The sequence below is a fragment of the Scylla paramamosain genome, chromosome 44 (genome assembly GCF_035594125.1).
Source record: "Scylla paramamosain isolate STU-SP2022 chromosome 44, ASM3559412v1, whole genome shotgun sequence".
Classification (NCBI taxonomy): Eukaryota; Metazoa; Arthropoda; class Malacostraca; order Decapoda; family Portunidae; genus Scylla; species Scylla paramamosain.
In genome coordinates, this window is record NC_087194.1 from 6,812,515 (window position 1) to 6,832,084 (window position 19,570).

At 37.7% G+C, this 19,570-nt stretch overlaps 1 protein-coding gene across 1 annotated transcript in view; it reads right to left on the reverse strand.

The window, feature by feature from the left end:
- Nucleotides 1-6,876: 6,876 nt before the first annotated feature.
- Nucleotides 6,877-19,570, reverse strand: part of LOC135093960 (histidine-rich glycoprotein-like) — a 34,411-nt gene continuing 21,717 nt past the window's right edge. The window contains exon 2 of the mRNA XM_063993640.1: nt 6,877-7,405. Within this exon, the coding sequence (XP_063849710.1) occupies nt 6,877-7,405 (529 nt within the window). The remainder of the gene's footprint in view (nt 7,406-19,570) is intronic.

Below are 19,570 nucleotides of genomic sequence, written 5' to 3' on the forward strand. Positions count from 1 at the left end.
TAGTGTAGAGGATGCTGTTTGTTTCTCTTTTTCCCCCCCCCCTTCTACAGAAGTTGCCGATCCAAAGGCCTGGCTCAGGAGTGATCTTGAGCCACCTGTACCATAAAGATCAAGATCAAGATCATACCATTCATCTAGGATCTTGCCTGAGCGTGTGAGGTGTGTACAAGTGGCTTTGCCTTGCTCTCTGAGTTTTCTCTGAGTTTTGTGGTTTATTTTTCTTGCCTGTGTGCTGAAATACCCTGAAAATGGTGATGAGCGCGTGTGGTTCATGCGAAGAGAGTGTGGCGAACAGGCAAAGGGCTGTGGCATGCGAGAGATGCATGGCCTGGTTCCATGTAGCCTGTGTGGGCATGAAGGAGGCCAACATGAAGGCGCTGGGGTTCGAGCTTCTGGTGTTCCTCTGCAGGGAATGCCTGAGCAAGAGCCTCAATGAATGGAGGAACCAGGATGAAGAAAAAGAAGAGAGAGTGGAGCAGAGCACCCAGACAGAAAACCTGATGAAAGAGGCAGAAGCACAGACGACGAAGACTGAAGAAAGAAAAGACCAGCAAGAAGTGGTGGAAGTGGCCAGAACAGACAGACGCCCAAGGAAGAAGAGAATGGTAGTCAAGAAAGCCCCAGTATGTGTCACTGGAGACAGCATGGTAAGGAAGACTCCCGACTTTGTGAGAAGGGAAATTGAGTGCACCAGCATGGGAGGTGCTAAGATCCAAGACGTCAAGAGGAAAGTCAAGGAAGAAGTGCAAGAAATGGAAGAGAGAAGCCTGCTAGTTGTCCAAGGAGGAGGCAACAACTTAGTAGAGGCAGGTGCTGAAGACACAGTAAAGGAAGTGATAGAAGCAGTGAGGGCAACAGAAGAAAAGAAGATGTGTGTGGCTGTGGTGGGGGTCCTGCGGCGCCCACGGGAAGGAGTGCAGTATGAGAAGGTTATAAGAGAAACGAACCGCAAGATATGCATGGAACTCATGAAGATCAAGATGGAATGGATGGCAGAGAAGAAGGGCAACGTGAGCTTCCTGGACATGGATGGGATCCTTGACCAGGACAAATTCTTCGGGAGAGACGGGGTCCACCTCAACCACAACGGGAATGAGAGGCTAGGACGTCGACTGGCTGAGTGGATGAGGGCGAGGCAGGTGTGTTGTGTGGACGACGCATGACGAGGAGGACCCACTGATGTCAGCAAACATGAAAGAAAAGAGACTAACCAGGCAAGTAAATGTGTGAAGATTGGCTGTATGAATGTGAGAGGATGGGGTGTGGGCAAGTTTGAGGATGTATGCAAGGAGCTCAGGGAGTGGAGGTTCGACTTAGTCGGGCTCACTGAGACTCACCTGAGAGATGATGTACGAATGGAGGGATGCGAGTATGTTATGATTGGAAAGGGGCGTAAGGCACAGGAAACACTGGGAGGAGGCGTAGCCCTACTCTACAAGAAAGAAAGAGGACTGAAAGTAGAGGAGATTGATGTGGGGGAGTGTACAAGTAGTGAGGATGTGCTTGCAGTAAGAGTGGAATGCATGGATGGTCGTGGCAGACCAGAGAAGGTGGTACTGGTGGTAGCGTACATGACTGTCATGGGTGAAAGAGCAGAGAGGGAAAATAGGAGGAAGTATGACATACTTAAGAAAGTTGTGAGAGAGCATGGAGAGGAGAGAGTGCTAATTATGGGTGACATGAATGCACATGTGGGAATACTGGGGGAACAGGTGAACAGGAATGGTGAAATGCTTGGAGAGTTTGTTGATGAACTGGAGCTGGAAAATCTGAACGTTACTTTGGCAGAGGGGCGTGTGACTTGGAGTGCAAGAGAACAGGAATCGGCAATTGACTACATGTTGGTGAATGGAAGAATGCGTGAAATTGTGTCGCACATGTGGATAGATGAGGATGGTTTGGTTGATATTGTGTCCGATCACAACATGCTGGTTGTGGAGTGCTTGATGCAGGGTGGGAATGAAGTGAAAGTGGCAAGTAAGAGAAAGAAGTGGAGACTGAGAGATGTAGGGTGGGAGAACTTTCAGGTTGATCTGAGTGAGAGAAGCTGGGACGACGAAAGTGTGCATGACGTGGAGCATCTGAATGAGAAACTGGTTGAGGACGTGAGGGGTGCTGCTGAGAACCAGATAGGGTTTGTGAGAGTAGGTAGAAGAAAGAATGTATGTAAACCATGGTGGAATGATGAAATCAGAGCGGCTAGGAAGGAGCGAAAGAGAATGAATAGACAGTGTAGATGGCTAAGGAAAAAGAGGCATGAAAGCGATAAGGCAGAGAATGAGTATCTGAATGCATGGGCAGCGTATGTGAAGCAGCAGCGGTTGACGAGACGAATGATAATGAATGCTAAAGTGAAGAGTGAAAGGAGCGTGATTCAATCTTTAAGGGAGAAAAGTATGGAAGGTGGTCGTAAATGGTACAAGTTCATGAGAGGTGAGAATATGTCAGGCAGTGTTGGTGTGGAGAGTCTAAAAGTGGAGGGTGTAGTTATAACAGAGAAGGACAGAATCAGGGAGGCAATCAAAGGGTTCTGGGAAGAAGTAGGTGGGGTAGGTGAGATGTTTAGTGTGAGAGAAGAATGTGTAACACTGGAAAGGAAGAATGCAGATGAACTGGATGAAAGAATCAGTAGGGATGAAGTGGAGAGGTGTGTGAGAAGGCAGAAGAATGGCAAGGCAGCAGGTCCAGATGATATACCCTATGAGTTCTACAAGAATGGTGGGGAGGTAGTGATAGACAGAATGACTGAGTTATTCAACCGAGTGTGGGATGAAGAGAGAGTGCCAAGAAAGTGGAATGAGAGCCGAGTGTGTCTGTTGCATAAGGGAGGATTTAAGAGTAAGAATGAGCTGAAGAACTACAGGCCAATTGCATTAGTGAATACAGTAGGTAAAGTTTTCAGTGCAGTGTTGAATGAGAGACTGTGTAAATGGATTGAGAGAGCTGGAGTGCTGGGTGAAGAACAGAATGGTTTTCGTAGGGACAGGAGAGCTGAGGACAATATGTTTGTGGTGAATGAAATGATTGAGAAGAAAAAGAAGGATGGGGGTAAATTGTACCTAGGTTTTTTGGATATAGAGAAAGCTTATGATAGAGTGAACAGAGAAATGTTAGGTAGAGTCTTAGAAAAGATTGGATTGAGTGTAAAGATAGTTAACGTAGTGCAAAGTATGTATGTGGACACAAGAGCTAGATACAGGTTAGGAGACATAGAAACAGACTGGGTGAAGAGTGAGAGAGGAGTTAGGCAGGGCTGTATATTGTCACCAACCCTTTTTAGCCTGTATACAGAGGAGCTAGCAGCCAGGATGAGAAGAATGAATGTAGGGGTAAGTGTGGGGAATGATAAAGTATGTGTGCTCCTTTATGCAGATGATGTAGTTGTTATGAGTGAATCGGCAGATGAGCTTCAAAGTTTGTTGGATGTAGTGGATGGCTATGGTAAAGACTTTGGAGTAAGGTTTAGCAGTGAGAAAAGCAAAGTAATGATTGTGAATAGGTCAGAAGATGAAAGTAATGTGGTATGGAGACTTGGAGAGAATGAGTTGAGACAGGTGCAAGAATACAAGTACTTAGGGATGTGGATGAGTCCTAGTGGGTGTGCAAAGGCAAAGAATGAAAAGATAAGTATGGTAAACCAGTGGGTAGGTCGACTGGGAAGCGCGGCAAGGATGAGAGCAAGTAAGTATGATGTGTTGAGAGAAGTGTGGAAGAGTGTGGCTGTGCCATGTATAATGTATGGTATGGATGTGATTGCATGGAATGAAAGTGAAATTGATAAGTTAGAAGTGGGCCAGAACAAAGTAGCAAGGATGGCACTGAGTGCACCGAGGTGCACAGCAGTTGAAGCCTTGAGAGGTGACATGGGATGGAGCACCTTCAGAGAAAGACTGACAAAAGCCACACTTAGGTACAAGATTAGGCTTGAGAGAATGAATGATGCAAGAATAGCAAGGAAGGTGTACCTGTGGAATGAAAGTGGAAGCAAATGGAGGAAGAGATGCATGAGAATGACAGACAGGAATGGATTGCAAGTTGTGTGGGCGATAAGAATGGCTGGGAGGAATCAAAATGAGCGTGAATGGGTGGTAACAAGAGGAGGAAGAGTGGGAGCCGAATGGGATGTGAGAAAATGGAAGAATGAGATAGACAAAGAAGTGAAATGTGTGGGACTGAATGAATGGAAGAATGAGATGGAAAGAAAGAAGACCCTGGAATGGTACAAGGAGAAAGAGGCCCCGAGGTATGAAAGGTGGTATGATGGAAGCCTGGGCGGTGATCTTCTCTTCCGAGCGAGGGCACAGTGTATGGATGTGAATGCAAGGAGTTACAGGTGGTCTGAGTCCCGCAGCAAAGTGTGCCAGATGTGTGACATGGGAGAGGATGAGACGGTGGAACATGTGGTGCTGGAGTGTGTGCAGTATGCCAGAGACAGGAACGAGATGATGCAAGTGATACTGACTGAGTTAGGGCATGATAGGAATGAAAGAGTGGAGAAGACAGGAAAGGAATGGATGGTGTTGTTGCTGGGACTGTGTAGAGAGGCGAATGAAAGGATGATTGAGGCGGTGAAAGAGTTTCTGGAGAGAATGTGGCGTGCCAGGTGTATGAACGATTAGGATAGAGGATGCTGTTCGTTTCTCTTCTTTTTTTCCCCCTTTCTACAGGAGTTGCCGATCCAAAGGCCTGGCTCAGGAGTGATCCTGTGCCACCTGTACCATCAAGATCAAGATCAAGACTCCTCTGACTATAAGAAATTCTTTGACTACTTAACTTCCAAAGTGGAGCACATTCTGACTCCCTTCCCTTTTGCAGAGATCTCCATTCTTGGAGACTTCAATGTCCACCACCAGCTTTGGCTTTCCTCTGCCTTCACTGACAATCTTGGTGAACTAGCCTTCAACTTTGCTATACTCCACGACCTAGAGCAATTGGTGCGACACTCTACTCGTATTCCTGACCGTCTTGGAGATGCACCCAACATTCTTGACCTTTTTCTGACCTCTAATCCTTCTGCTTATGCTGTCACCCTCTCTTCTCCGCTGGGCTCCTCCGATCACAATCTCATATCTGTATCTTGTCCTATCGCTCCAGTCCCTCCTCATGATCCCCCTAAGCAAAGGTACCTCTGGCGTTTTACCTCTGCTAGTTGGGGGGACCTGAGGAGGTATTTTGCTGATTTTCCTTGGAATGACTACTGCTTCAGTGTTAAAGACCCGTCTTTGTGTGCTGAGCGCATAACAGAGGTAATAGTGTTTGGCATGGAGGCGTACATTCCTCACTCTTTTTCTCGACCTAAACCTTCCAAACCTTGGTTTAACACAGCTTGTTCTCGTGCTATACATGATAGAGGTGGCCCAAAAAAGGTACTTAGGCCTTCCCTCACCAGGATCTCATGCACTTTATATTTCTGCCCGGAACCAAGCTAAGTCTATTCTCCAACTAGCCAAAACTCCTAAATTTCACCATTTCTCCAGGTGCTGTCACAGAGAACTTCTTTGCTCTTGTCTTGATAAATTGACCACATATGTAGCAGAATGCATCTGGAGAATGACTGCAGCCTCTTGATGGCATTTCATCTCTTGTGATGTGTCTTCTCAGGCAGCCAAAACAACTAATTGGTGGATTGCAAGTCCCTACTTTTATATATTGTTAAGAAGTACTCTAGAATATTCTTAGTCTTTCTAGAATATGTTCCAGAATGTTCTCAATCTTTCTAGAATATTCTTGAACCTACTTTAAAGTATTCTGAAAAAGTTTTGTAGATTCTAGAAAATTTTTGATACTTCTTCATATTTCTTCTGTATTCTAGAAAGTTCTAGAATATTCTGGAAATATTTACAATGAATAGAATGTTTTAAAATGTTCTAGAAATTTCTAAAAGTGTCCGGTAGAGCAATCTGAAAGATTTGAGATTTCTGAAATGTAAGCAAGCTCTTCTAAATATGAGAAATTTATTGTAAGATGTGGTCCGTTCAAGAATGATCTTACTGAAAGTAAAAATCTTTAGAACACTTTATATTCTTTCTTTGATTGTTTTAACTTATTTGCAACATTTCAAAAGCAAGTAGATGAGCAATTGAGATTTAGCAAAGGTCTTTACCTGGCATGAAAACCAATAGTAACCCATACTATAATTAAATATGGCAAAAATGTAAATTCGCTGTTCTAACCACAAAAAAAAAAGTTTTAGGACCAAAATAACTTTTTTTTCTATTTTGTTTAGATGGAAATAGCTGGAAAATTATGGTATGGGGCCAAGGATAAGACAAAAAGTGAAATTTATTACAGAGTGCAATAGAAAGAAAGTGGGTGAAAGAACAGAACCCTGAGGAACACCACTGTTAATAGACTTAGAATAATGATAATCTTTTACCACAGCACCAAAAGAACAGTTAAAAAGGAAACATGAGGTGAAGTTATAGAGAGGACAGACGTGGTAGTAGGGTAGCTTGGAAATTAAACCTTTGCGCCATTTTCTATCTTATATTTTTTATATTTCTAGGGAAACAGCAAAGTTTCACCAAAAATCCCTAAAAGAGGATGACTAAGACTAAGTAAGGAAAGCCAGATCACAAGTAGAGCGACCACAATGGAAATCATACTGGCGATCAGATAATAGGATTTTAAGTGATATTTTTTTTAGAATTTTCCTATTGAGGATTTTTTTTATAAACTTTAGAGAGGCAGGAAACTAATGCAATAAAAAGGTAATATGATTGGTGTGATATGGTGTGGTGTGGTGTGGTGTGACTTGACGTGGTATGTGATGTAGTGTGGTGTGGTGTGTGGTGTTATGTGCTATGGTTAGGTGTGGCGTGCATTAGTGTGGTGTGATGGGATATATGTGCTGTAATGGTGTGGTGTTGCGTGGTGTTATGTGTTGTGGTGTGCTGTGAAAGTGCGGTGTGGTGTAGTGCCGTGTGCATTGTAGAGTGGCATGATGTGTGATGTGTTGTGGTGTGGTATGTTATGATGTAGTGATGTGATCCTGTGTGGAGTGGTGTGGTGTTGTGTGATATGTGGTGTTGTACAGTGTGATGTGTGGTGTGGTGTGTGGTATGGTATGGTGTGATGTGGTGTGGTGTGCGGTGTGGTGTGGTGTGCGGTGTGGTGTGGTATGCGGTGTGGTGTGGAGTGGTTTGTGCGGTATTGTGTGATGTTGTGTGGTGTATAGTCTGGTGTAGCGCGGTGCGTTGTGTGGTATAGTTCGATGTGTGGTATAATATGGTGTGGTGTTGTGTGGTGTGGTGTTGTGTGGTGTGGTGTATTGTGTGGTGTTGTGTGGTGTGGTTTGGTGGTTGGTATGGTGTGATGTGGTGTGGTGAGGTGTGTTATGTGATGTCTTTTGATGTGTGTGGGTGGTACGGTGTGGTGTGGCGTGGTGTGGTGTGGTGTGGTGTGGCTATACCAACATCCCGTGCTTTCACAACTACGTTAACACACGCCCCTCACTATTCTCCTCCCCCTCTCTCTTCCCCTTTCTACAGTGAACTACAGTTGCATCCTGGTGTTTGTTTGCTCTCTGTTTATTCCTTAAAATAACATTTCCCTCTTCTCGTTTTCTACAAGTTGCATCTTGTCCCCTCGCAATTCTAGTCCCTCAAATTACCGTCCAATTTCTTTAATTTCCTGCCTATCTAAAGTTTTTCAGTTTATCCTCAACAGAAAGATTCTTAAACATCTATTATCTCACAACCTCCTGTCTGATTGCCAGTATGGGTCCCGGCAGGGCGTTCTGGTGATGTTCTGGCTTTTCCTACTGAACTTTTGGTCATCCTTTTTTAGAGATTTTGGTAGAGCTTTTGCTGTTGCACAAGACATATCAAAAGCTTTTGAGAGAGTCTGGCACAAAGCTTTGATTTCCAAACTACCTTCCTACAGTTTCTATCCTTTTCTCTGTAACTTATCTCAAGTTTCCTTTCTGACCTCACGCTCGCAAACACTCGAGAGATACGTTTCAGGAAATCTCGTTTTCTTTCTTAATATAGAATGCTTTCCATGCATTTTGGCGTTTTGTTACCTAACTGTGATAGACATTCAAAATATACTTTTTTTTTTGTTGTGTTGTTTCTTTATATTCATGTTTCTTCATATTCATATTATTCATATTGTTTCTTCATATTCATGCGTTTCAGTGTTTTGGTACCAGAGAAGCTCAAAAACTCTCTTAACACAAGTTTCTCTTAACGTCTTCTCTTTTGCCTATATAAAGTACTTTCAACGCATATTTGGCATTTTTCTACGTAACAATCTAAAAAAAAAACACTCGAAATACACGTTTTTAATAGAAATATGCTGTTTTTTTTCATGAAGGTTGTTTTTATATAGGTTTTAGCGTTTTAGTAAGTAGCTCAAAACACTAAAAAGAAAAGTTTTTGTTAAAGTTGCTTTCTTTTTACTATTTTAATTTCTAGTGCGATCATAAAAACTGAAAGGAATATTTCTGGAAATCTATTTTCCTTTTTCCAAATATAAGTTATTTTGTATTCTTTTTGGCATTTTGGGACCTAACAAAGTAAGAACACTCAAAATATTTCTTTTGGGTTATGTTATTCTGCTTTTCTATAAAAGGTGTTTTGCATTCCTTTTATCGTTTTGGTACATAAGTGGTTCAGAAACACATAAAAGACACGTTTTTTGCTGATGTTTTATTTTTCCATACAGGGTGATATCTATGCTTTTTAATGTTTATCGTGCCTAAAACGCTGAAAACTCACAAAAGACAAGATTCTGTTAAGTTTCGTATAGGTGGCTTTGCATGGATTTCTGTGTGCGGTACCTAACAATGGGAAAATCACTCAAAATACACGTCTTTGGTAATGAAGTTTTCTTTCGCAATACAGAGTGTTTTCATATACGTTTTTGTACCTAATAACACTCATAATACACGTTTCTCTTAATATTATTTTCTTTCCCCATATAGAGTACTTTCCATGCATTTTAGAATTTTTTGTATATAATAAACTCAAAAAACTTTGAAAATACACATTTTTGGTAAAATTATTCTGTTTCTCATTAAAGGGTGTTTTGCCTGCGTTTTAGCATTTTGGTACATAAGAATCTAAAAACACTCAAAATATGTTTTTTTGTAATGTTTCGTATTCCCACGAAGGGTGATTTCCATGTATTTTAGCGTTTTGGTGCATAACATGCTCATAAGCACTCCAAAGAAATGTTTCTGGAAATTTTTGTTTTCCCCATATAGGTTGCTTTACATACATTTTGGCAGTTTGGTACTTAACCATGCAAAAATACACTCAAAATACACGTTCTTGGAAAGATTCTGTTTCTCCACATATAATGCTAATGAAGTATTTTTTTGCTTTTTGGAACCTAAAAAGCTTAAAAGAACTCATAATACATTTTTTTCGTAATGTTCTTTCGTTATTCCATACAATATACTTTGCATAAATGTTCGCGTTTTCCTACAAACCAATATTACTAAATGTCACTCAATTTCACCGTATAGGTTACTTCGCATGCATTTTGGGGTTCTGATGTCTAACATTGTGAAAACACACAAAATACTCTTCCTTTTTTTTTTTTTTCTAATGTTCTCTTTTTCCACATAGAGTGTTATTCATGCGTTTTAGTGTTTTGGAACCTAAAAAAAACTCAAAAACACTCAAAATGTACGTCTCTCGTAATGTTCTTTTGTTTGCCGATGTTGTGTACTTTTAATAGATATTTGCGATTTTGTACGTAACAAATTTAAAAACATTGAAAATACACGTTTTTTATTTTATTTTTTTTTATTTATTGTGCTCCTTATATTGTTTTTGCATGCCTTTTAGCGTTTAGATATGTAAGTAGCTAAAAGAAAAAAAAGACGTTTTTGTTATTTTATTTATTTATTTTTTTCATATACGATTTTTTTTTTCATATGCGATTCAGTGTTTTCGTGCCTAACACTCATCAAAAGACACTCAAAAGACATGTCCCTGGTAATAAAGTTTCAAATCACAATATGCTTAGCATGTATTTTGTCATTCTGGAATCTAAGAATGTGAAAAACACTCAAAATACACGTTTTTTTTTTTTTATAATGCTGTTCTCTTTTCCATATATAATACTTTTCATGCGTCTTAGCGTTTTGATACGTAAGGTGGTGCCTAAAATGCTTAAAACACTCCAAAGACATCTGGAAATGTCATTTCTTTTCCACACATACGGTGTTTTGCATGCTTTTTGGCAGTTACGAACGTAACAAGGGAAAAAATACTTAAAATACACTTTTTTTGGTGATGTTCTGTTTCTCCATATATAATGCTAGCTAGTCAAAGAAACATTGAAAAGCATGGAGAGGACCCTATATGGGAAAACCCAATATGGAGAATCAGTACAACTGAATGTGTATTTCACTTTGGTAGATACCAAAACGCCAAAGTGAATGCAAAACTTCCTATATAGGGAAAAGAAACAAGGTTTCCAGAAACCTGTCTTTTTAGTATTTATGACCGTTATGTACTAAAACGCTAAAAAGCATGGAAAGAATGCCATATGGGGGAAAAATAACCATTATCAAAAGCTTTTCTTTTCAGTGTTTTTGAGCTACCTACGTACCAAAAAGATGAAATGCATGCAAATCACACTTTATGGGAAAACATCATAACTTTACCAAAAACGCGTAGATTGAGTGTTTTTCAGCTTCTTATATAGACAAATGCCAAAATACATGCAAAATTCCCTATATTAGGTAACGAAATAACATTATGTGAAATGTTTATTATCGGTGCTTTTGAGCTTCCAATGTACCATGAATTTCACACGCTGCAAGACATGTATAATATATTTTTTATCCCTCTTTTTTATCGTATTGTTCTGATATACCTGTTTTCTTTTGGTCTCCTATGAAAATTAATTTTCTAAGTACGACATTATATATGGAGAAACAGAACAACATTAGCAAATACGTGTATTTTCAGTGTTTTACATCGTTGGGTACCTAAGCGCACGCTAAAAAGCATGAAACTCTCCCTATATGGAAAAAAAAAAATATATATATATATATATATCCAAAAAACGTCTCTTCGGTGTTTTTTTTTTTTTGAGCTACTGACATACCAAATCGAAAAAAACAAAAAAAACATGGAAAACACCCTTCATGAAGAAACAGAATAACATTAAGAAGTGAAGTATTTTTTTGAGGTCATTACGTAGAAAAACGAAGAAATGCATGTAAAGTTCCTATATTAAGAAATTAAGAGACATTACGAAAAACGTGTATTATGAGTTTTTTTTTTTTTTATCTTATTAAGTACCAAAGCGCTAAAAGGCATGAATAATTCTCTGTATGGAGAAACATAACATTACTAAGAACGTGTATCTTAATTTTCTTTCGAATTGTTAGTTTCGTAAAGCTAAAATGCATGGAAAGCACACTGTATTGGGAAGAGAAACAAGATTCTTTTTAGTATTTTTTATATGCGTTATATGCATTATATGTTAAAAGGAGTGGAAAGCACCAAATATAGGTAATAAAAAAAAAAACTACCAAAATTGTTCCTTTTCAGTCTTTTTGAGCTACTTACGTATGAAAACGCAGAAAGGCATTCAAAACAACCTTAATTGAAGAAACAGAAAAACATTACCAAAACAAGTATTTTGAGTGTTTTTGGGCTCGTTACGTATAAGAACAACAAAATATATGCAAAGTCCCCTATATGGGGAAACAAAGAAACATTACGAGAAACGTTTATGATGAGTGTTTTTTTGAGCCTTTAAGGTAACAAAACTCGAAAAGAAATCAATAACACTATATGGAGAAAAAAATAAATAAAAAAATGGATTTTGAGTGTATTTCTCATTGTTAGGTAACGCCAAAATGCATGGAAAGCACTCTATATTGGTAAAGAAAAGACATTTAAAAACACGTGCTTCTTGAGTATTTATGAGCGCGTTAGGCACCAAAACGCTAGAACACATATTGCACTCTATGTACAAATAAATAAATAAATTAATTAATTAATTAATAGATAAATAAATAAACATTAAAATAAAATAAAAAAATAAATAAAAAAACTTTTTTTTTAAGCTACTTACGTACCAAGACTGTAAAACGCATGGAAAATACCATTTATCAAAATAACACAAAAACTTTGCCAGTAACAAGTATCTTGAGTGTTCTTGAGTTTCTTACGTACAAAACAAACTCAAAATGCATAGAAAGTACCCCTTATTAGGAAACGAAAATACATTATAAGGAACAAATATTACAAGTATTTTTGAGGTTCAGAGATACTAAATCTCGAAAACGAATGAATAGCCCTCTACATGGAAAAGAGAACAACATTACCAAAAACCTGTATTTTGAGTGTTTTTTTTTTCACATTGTTAGGTAGCGAAAAGCAAAATTGCGTGCAAAGCACCCTATATTGTATAAGGAGAAGAGATAAAAAAAAATCTCTTATGAGTGTTTATAATCGTGTTCAGCAAGAAAACGCTAAAAAGACTGGAAAACACATTACATGGGAAAAACAAAACAACATTACGAAAAACGTCTTTTACGTACCAAAACGCATGCAAAATACCCTTTATAAGAAAAATTGAAAATTAACATTATTAAGAATGTATATTTTAGCGCACAAAAACGGAAAAATGCATGAAAAATACTCAATACTGGAAAAGAAAAGGACATTACAAGAGATGTATATTATGAGTGTCTAAGTTTATTAAGTACCAAAACACTAATACTCATGATTAGCACTCTAAATGGAAAAAGAGCAACATTCCCAAAAACATGTATTTTTTTTTCACATTATTACATACTTAAATGCCAAAATGTATGGGAAGTATTTTATGAATTTTTGAGCTTGTTACGTAGAAAAAGGAAAGGATGCATGTAAACTATCCTATATAAGGCAACGAAAAGACATCTTAAAAACGTATAAGTATTTTTGGGCTTCTTAGGTATCAAAACGATATAGCATATATCTCCATCATATTCTCCATATAGATATTCTCTATATGGAGAAAGAATAACATTACCAAACACGTGTATTTTGAGTGTTTTTTTTTTTTTTACATTTTTAGGTAACAAAACGATAAAATGCATGCAATGTCTCTTATAAAGGGAAACAAAACGACATTATTAGAACCGTGTCTTTTGAATGATTTCGTTCGTGTTTGACACTAGAACGCAAAATAGAATGGCATTCACCCTGTATGTGAATTGAAAACATTACGAAAAGCGTCTTTTTAGTGTTTTTGAACTTCATACAAAAAAGCTGAAACGCTTACAAAACACACTTTATGGATAAACAGGATAACATTACCAATAACACCTATTTTCGAGTGTTTTTGAGCTGCTTAAGTAGAAAAAAACGTCAAAATGCATCTGTAGTACCCTATATTGGGAAACGAAATGACTTGATGAGAAACGTGTATTATGACTGATTTTTGACCTTTTTTTTGGTACCAAACGCAAAAATGCATTTATACCACTCTGTACGAAGAAACAAGTACATGTAATTTGAGTGTTTTGTACATTGATAGGTACACACTCACATTGTTAGCCCATTTCATGGGGAAACTAAACGACATACAAAAAAAAATATGTTATGTATGGAAAGTACCCTATATACGAATATTACCAAACATTACGAAAAACGTGTGCTTTGACTGTTTTTCACCTTCTTACATACGAAAACGCTAAAACGCATGTAGAAACATGCGTTTATGTAGAAACAGAATAACATTACCAAAAACAAGTATTTTGAGTGTTTTGAGCTTATTACGCATAAAAACGCAAAAAAAACAAAAACATGCAAAGCACTCTATATGGGGAAATGGGAAAAGTAATTACGAGAAACGTGTATCATGAGTGTTTTTAAGCTTCTTCTTTATCAAAACTAAAACGCATGAATAGCACTCTATATGGTGAAAGAGAAAAACATAAATGGTACTCTATACTGAGAAACAGAACAACATTATGAAAAAAAAACGTGTATATTGAATGATTTTCACATCAGTAAGTACCAAAAACGCCGAAATTCATACAAAGCCCCCTATATGGGGAAACGAGCGAAATTGCCAGAAAAGTGTTTTGTGAGTGTTGACAGTGTTAGGCAAAAAAATGATGAAAAACTTAGAAATCACCTTATATGGGAATACAAAAAAAAAAAAAAAACATTACGAAAAAAATTGTCTTTTAAGTGTTTTTGATCTTAATATCAAAACGCTAAAACACATGCAAAACACCCTTTATAGGAAAAAAAAAAAAAAACAGAATAACATTTTCCCAAAAAGATATTTGGAGAGTTTTTGAGCTTGTTACGTACACAAACGAGAAAATGCATGCAAAGTGTTTATGTTTATGTTTATGAGCTTCATAAGTTCCGAAACGCTAAAATGCAGCACTATATATGTAGATTAATAGGAAAAAAAAAAAACGCGAATTTCTGGGTTTATATCATACGCCAAAATGCATGCAAAGCACCATATATTTTAAAAGGAAACGACATTTCCAGTAAGGTGTCTTTTGAGTGTATGAGCGTGTTAGGTACCAAAACGGTAAAAAGTATTTAAAGCACCCTATATGAGGGAAGACAACATTAACAAAAACGTCTCTTTTAAGTGTTTTGAGCTACTTACCAAACCGAAAAAATCACACTTTGTGGATAAACAGAATAACATAACCAAAAGCAACTATTATGTGTGGTTGAGCTTGTTACGTAAAATGACGCCAAAATGCATGCAAAGTACCCTATATCGGGAAACGAAAAGATCATACAAGAAACGTGATTATAAGCGTTTTTGAGCTTCTTAGCTATCAAAATTTGAAAACGCATTAATAGCACTCTATAATGAGAAAAAGAACAACATTACCAAAAACGTGTAACTTGAAGCTTTTGCAGATTGTTAGGCACCAAAACGAAAAAAAATGCTTGGAAAGTCCCTTACATGGGTAAACGAAACAACATTCCAAGAAAAATATCTAGAGTGTCTTTGTGCCTGTTAGGCAACAAAACTTTAAAAAGCATGTAAATACATTACGAAAAACGTGCGTTATGAAAGTTTTTGAGATTCTTTGGCATAAATAAAACTGAAAAAAAGACATAAATGTGGATTTTTTTTATGATTCACATTTTTAGGTAATAAAACGCAAAAATGTATGCAGACCACCCTATATATGGAAAATAAATGACATTTCCATAAAGGAATATTTATAAGCATTTTAGGCAGAGAAACGTTAAAAAACATCAGAATGTAAGCAAACTGCTTAATAAGGGAAACGAAAAGACACTACTAGTAACGTGTATTATGAAGGTTTTTGATCTTCTTAGATACCAAAACGCTAAAACGCATGAATAGCACTCTATATCAAGAAAAAAATAGAATAAAATAAAAAGTGTTTTTGAGTTTTTTAGGTACCAAACGCTAAGACGCATGAAAAGCATTCTATATGGAAAAGAGAACAACATTATTAAAAAAAAAAAAGTGTATTTTGAGAGTTTTTCGCATTCTTATATTCCAGAATTTCAAAATGCATGTGAAGCACCCTGTATTGTGATTCGAAACTGTATTTCCAGGAACGTTTCTTGTGAGTGTCTTTTGATGAGTGTTAGGCACGGAAATACTAAATCTCATGGAATCACCTTATATGAAAAAAAAAAAAAAAAATGAAATGGGTTTTTTGGTTACTTACATGTCAAAACGCTAAAAAGCATGCAAAAAAAAAAAAAACAATATAGACAAACAGAATCAGTAAAAAAAAAAGTATTTTCAATGTTTTTGAGCTTGTTACATACAAATCACAGAAATCTGTTAAATGTACACAACATCGGCAAACAAAATATTACGAGAGACGTGTATTTTGAGTGTTTTTATGTTTTAGGTTCCAAAACGTTAAAACGTATGAATAACACTACGTGGAGAAAGAGAACATTAAAAAAAATTTGTATTTTGTATGTTTTCACAATGCTAGACAACAGAACTTTATAATGCATGGAAAGTAACCTGTACGGTGAATTTAAACAACATTTAGTAACAATGGTATGTACGAAAACGCGAACATTCATACAAAGTATATTATATTGAATAACGAAAGAAAATTACGAAAAAAACCGCAAAAATACATGCAAAGCACCCTATATGGGATAAGAAGGGATTAAAAAAAAAATTATGAGCAAGAAAACGCTATAAAGAATGGAAAGCACATTATATGGGAAAAACAGAACAACACTACGAAAAACGTCTTTTACGTACCAAAACGCTAAAACGCATGCAAAACACCCTTTATGAAAAAAAAAAAAAAATGGAAATTAGCATTATTAAAAACATGTACTTTTAGCATACAAATACGCAAAAATGCGTGAAAAATACTCAATACTGGGAAACAAAAGGACATTACCAGAGATGTATATTACCAGTGTCTTTAAGTTTCTTCAGTACCAAAACTCATGAATAGCACTCTAAATGGAAAAAGAGCAACATTCCCAAAAACTTTTTTTTTTCACATTATTACATACAAAAATGCTAGAATGTAGGGAAGTAAGAAATTAAATGACTTTACCTTAAACGTGTGTTTGAAGCTTTTTTTTTTTTTTACCATGTTAGACACTAAAACTATGACACTGCAAAACAACATTACGAAAAACGTTTGTTTTGAGCGTTTTTGGACTTCTTACATACCAAAACGCTTAATCGCATGCAAAATACACTTAATGGAGAAACAGAATAACATTACCAAAATCAACTATTTTCAATTTTTTTTTCAAATTGTTATGGAGAAAAACGGCATAATGCATGCAGAGGCTCCTTTATAATGAAACGAAAAGACATTACAAGAAATGAGTATTATGAATGTTTCTTTTCATAGTTTTTTTGGTAACAAATGGGAAAACATTTCAGTACCACTCTATTTGGAGAAACGGGGAAAAAATACGTAATAACATTTCTAAAAACTTGTAGTTTGAGTGTTTTTCACACGTATAAGTACCAAAACACCAAATTGTATTGAAAGCCGATTTATGGAGATACGAAACGACATTCCATGAAACGTATATTCCAAGAGTTTTTGTTCATGTTAGGCACCTTAACGCAAATAATGCATAGAAAGCACCGTATGTGTGTATAAGAAAATAAATAAATAAAAAAGACAAGTTTTTAGTGTTTTAAGTTCTTTACGTACCATAAACGCATTTGTTTGAAAAAAAAGAAACATTACCAAATACAAGTATTTTGAGTTTTTCTTTTTTAGTTTCTTGCATACAAAAACGCCAAAATGCTTCTAAAGTACCCTATATGGAGAAAATAAATTTATTTACGAGAAAAATGGGTTTTTGAGCTTCATAGGTGCCAAAATTGCTTAAACCCCAAGAAAAGCACTTTCTATTGAGATAAATAACAACAAAAACCAAAAAACGTGTATTTTGAGTGTATTTCACATTCATAGGTATCAAATCTCCTTCTTGTATGCAAAGCACCCTATATGGGAAAAAGCAAATGACATTTCCAGAAATGTGTCTTTTGAGTATTTATGACGTTTTAGGCATCAAAGCGCTAAAAAGCATGGAAAAAAAATCATTATAAGGGGAAAGAAAACATTAAAAATGACGTGTCTTTTAAGGAGGAGGCAGTAGACACCTGCCGAAACCATAATTACTCCCAGTGAGGTCTAAAGCACTGTTCAGGGGATGCTGTGAACTTATCATTAAACCCAGCTGTGACCTCACTGAACGTTTCCCTTTGTGTCTCACAACACAAGGGGGTAGTCACAGCCTGCCCTCTAAAGACAACTCTCTTCCTCCACACAAAACCACAAGCACCTAATAACACACACACCCTTCACTCAAAAATTTTAAAATCATGGCGACTCCTACACCAGCCTCGGAGTCCCCATCTGGGGAGGGGACCATAAATGTCCCCAGGTCGGACTGCCTTTCCGTCGACGACCCTAAGTGTCTTGACACCCCCCTCAACTTTTTCTTCATTAACTTCTGCAACATTCGCGGTCTAAGATCTAATTTTCAATCTGTAGAACACCACCTCTCCTCTTCTAAACCTCATCTTCTTTTCCTCACTGAAACTCAGGTGTCTGAGGCAACTGACAGTAGCCCCTTTTCTGTTCCCTCCTACTTTCTCTATTCTCATTTTCGATCCAAAGCTGGATGCTGCGTTTATGTGCGCAATGACTTAACCTGCTCTCGTGCCCACGCTCTTGAATCTTCCGAGTTTTCCACCATCTGGCTACGACTACAGAGTCATTCTCATACTAAATTTATCTGTGCTGTATACCTCTCTCCTAACTCCTCTGACTATAAGAAATTCTTTGACTACTTAACTTCCAAAGTGGAGCACATTCTGACCCTCTTCCCTTTTGCAGAGATCTCCATTCTTGGAGGCTTCAATGTTCACCACCAGCTTTGGCTTTCCTCTCCCTTCACTGACCATCCTGGTGAACTAGCCTACAACTTTGCTATCCTCCATGACCTAGAGCAATTGGTGCAACACCCTACTCGTATTCCTGACCGTCTTGGAGATACGCCCAACATTCTTGACCTTTTCCTGACCTTTAATCCTTCTGCTTATGCTGTCACCCTTTCTTCTCCGTTGGGCTCCTCCGATCACAATCTCATATCTTTATCTTGTCCTATCACTCCAATCCCTCCTCAGGATCCCCCTAAGCGAAGGTGCCTCTGGCGTTTTGCCTCTGCTAGTTGGGGGGACCTGAGGAGGTATTTTGCTGATTTTCCTTGGAATGACTACTGCTTCCGTGTCAGAGACCCGTCTTTGTGTGCTGAGCGCATAACAGAGGTGATAGTGTCTGGCATGGAGGCGTACATTCCTCACTCTTTTTCTCGTCCTAAACCTTCTAAACCTTGGTTTAACACAGCTTGTTCTCGTGCTATACATGATAGAGAGGTGGCCCACAAAAGGTACTTAAGCCTTCCATCACCAGAATCTCATGCACTTTATATTTCTGCCCGGAACCATGCCAAGTCTGTTCTCCAATTAGCCAAAAACTCCTTCATTAACAGAAAATGTCAAAACCTTTCAAGATCTAACTCCCCTCTTGATTTCTGGCATCTAGCCAAAAATATCTCCAATAACTTTGCTTCTTCTTCTTTCCCTCCTCTACTTCAACCAGATGGCACCACTGCTATCACATCTATTTCTAAAGCTGAACTCTTTGCTCAAACCTTTGCTAAAAACTCTACCTTGGACGATTCTGGGCTTGTTCTTCCCTCTCCTCCACCCTCTGACTACTTCATGCCACGTATTAAAATTCTTCGTAATGATGTTTTCCATGCCCTCGCTGGTCTAAACCCTCGGAAGGCTTATGGACCTGATGGGGTCCCTTCTCCGAAACTGTGCCTCAGTGCTTGCACCTTGCCTAGTCAAACTCTTTCAGCTCTGTCTGTCAACATGTACCTTTCCTTCTTGCTGGAAGTTTGCTTACATTCAACCTGTTCCTAAAAAGGGTGACCGCTCTAATCCCTCAAACTACCGTCCTATTGCTTTAATTTCCTGCTTATCTAAAGTTTTTTAATCTATCCTCAACAGGAAGATTCTTCAACATCTATCACTTCACAACCTTCTATCTGATCGCCAGTATGGGTAACTC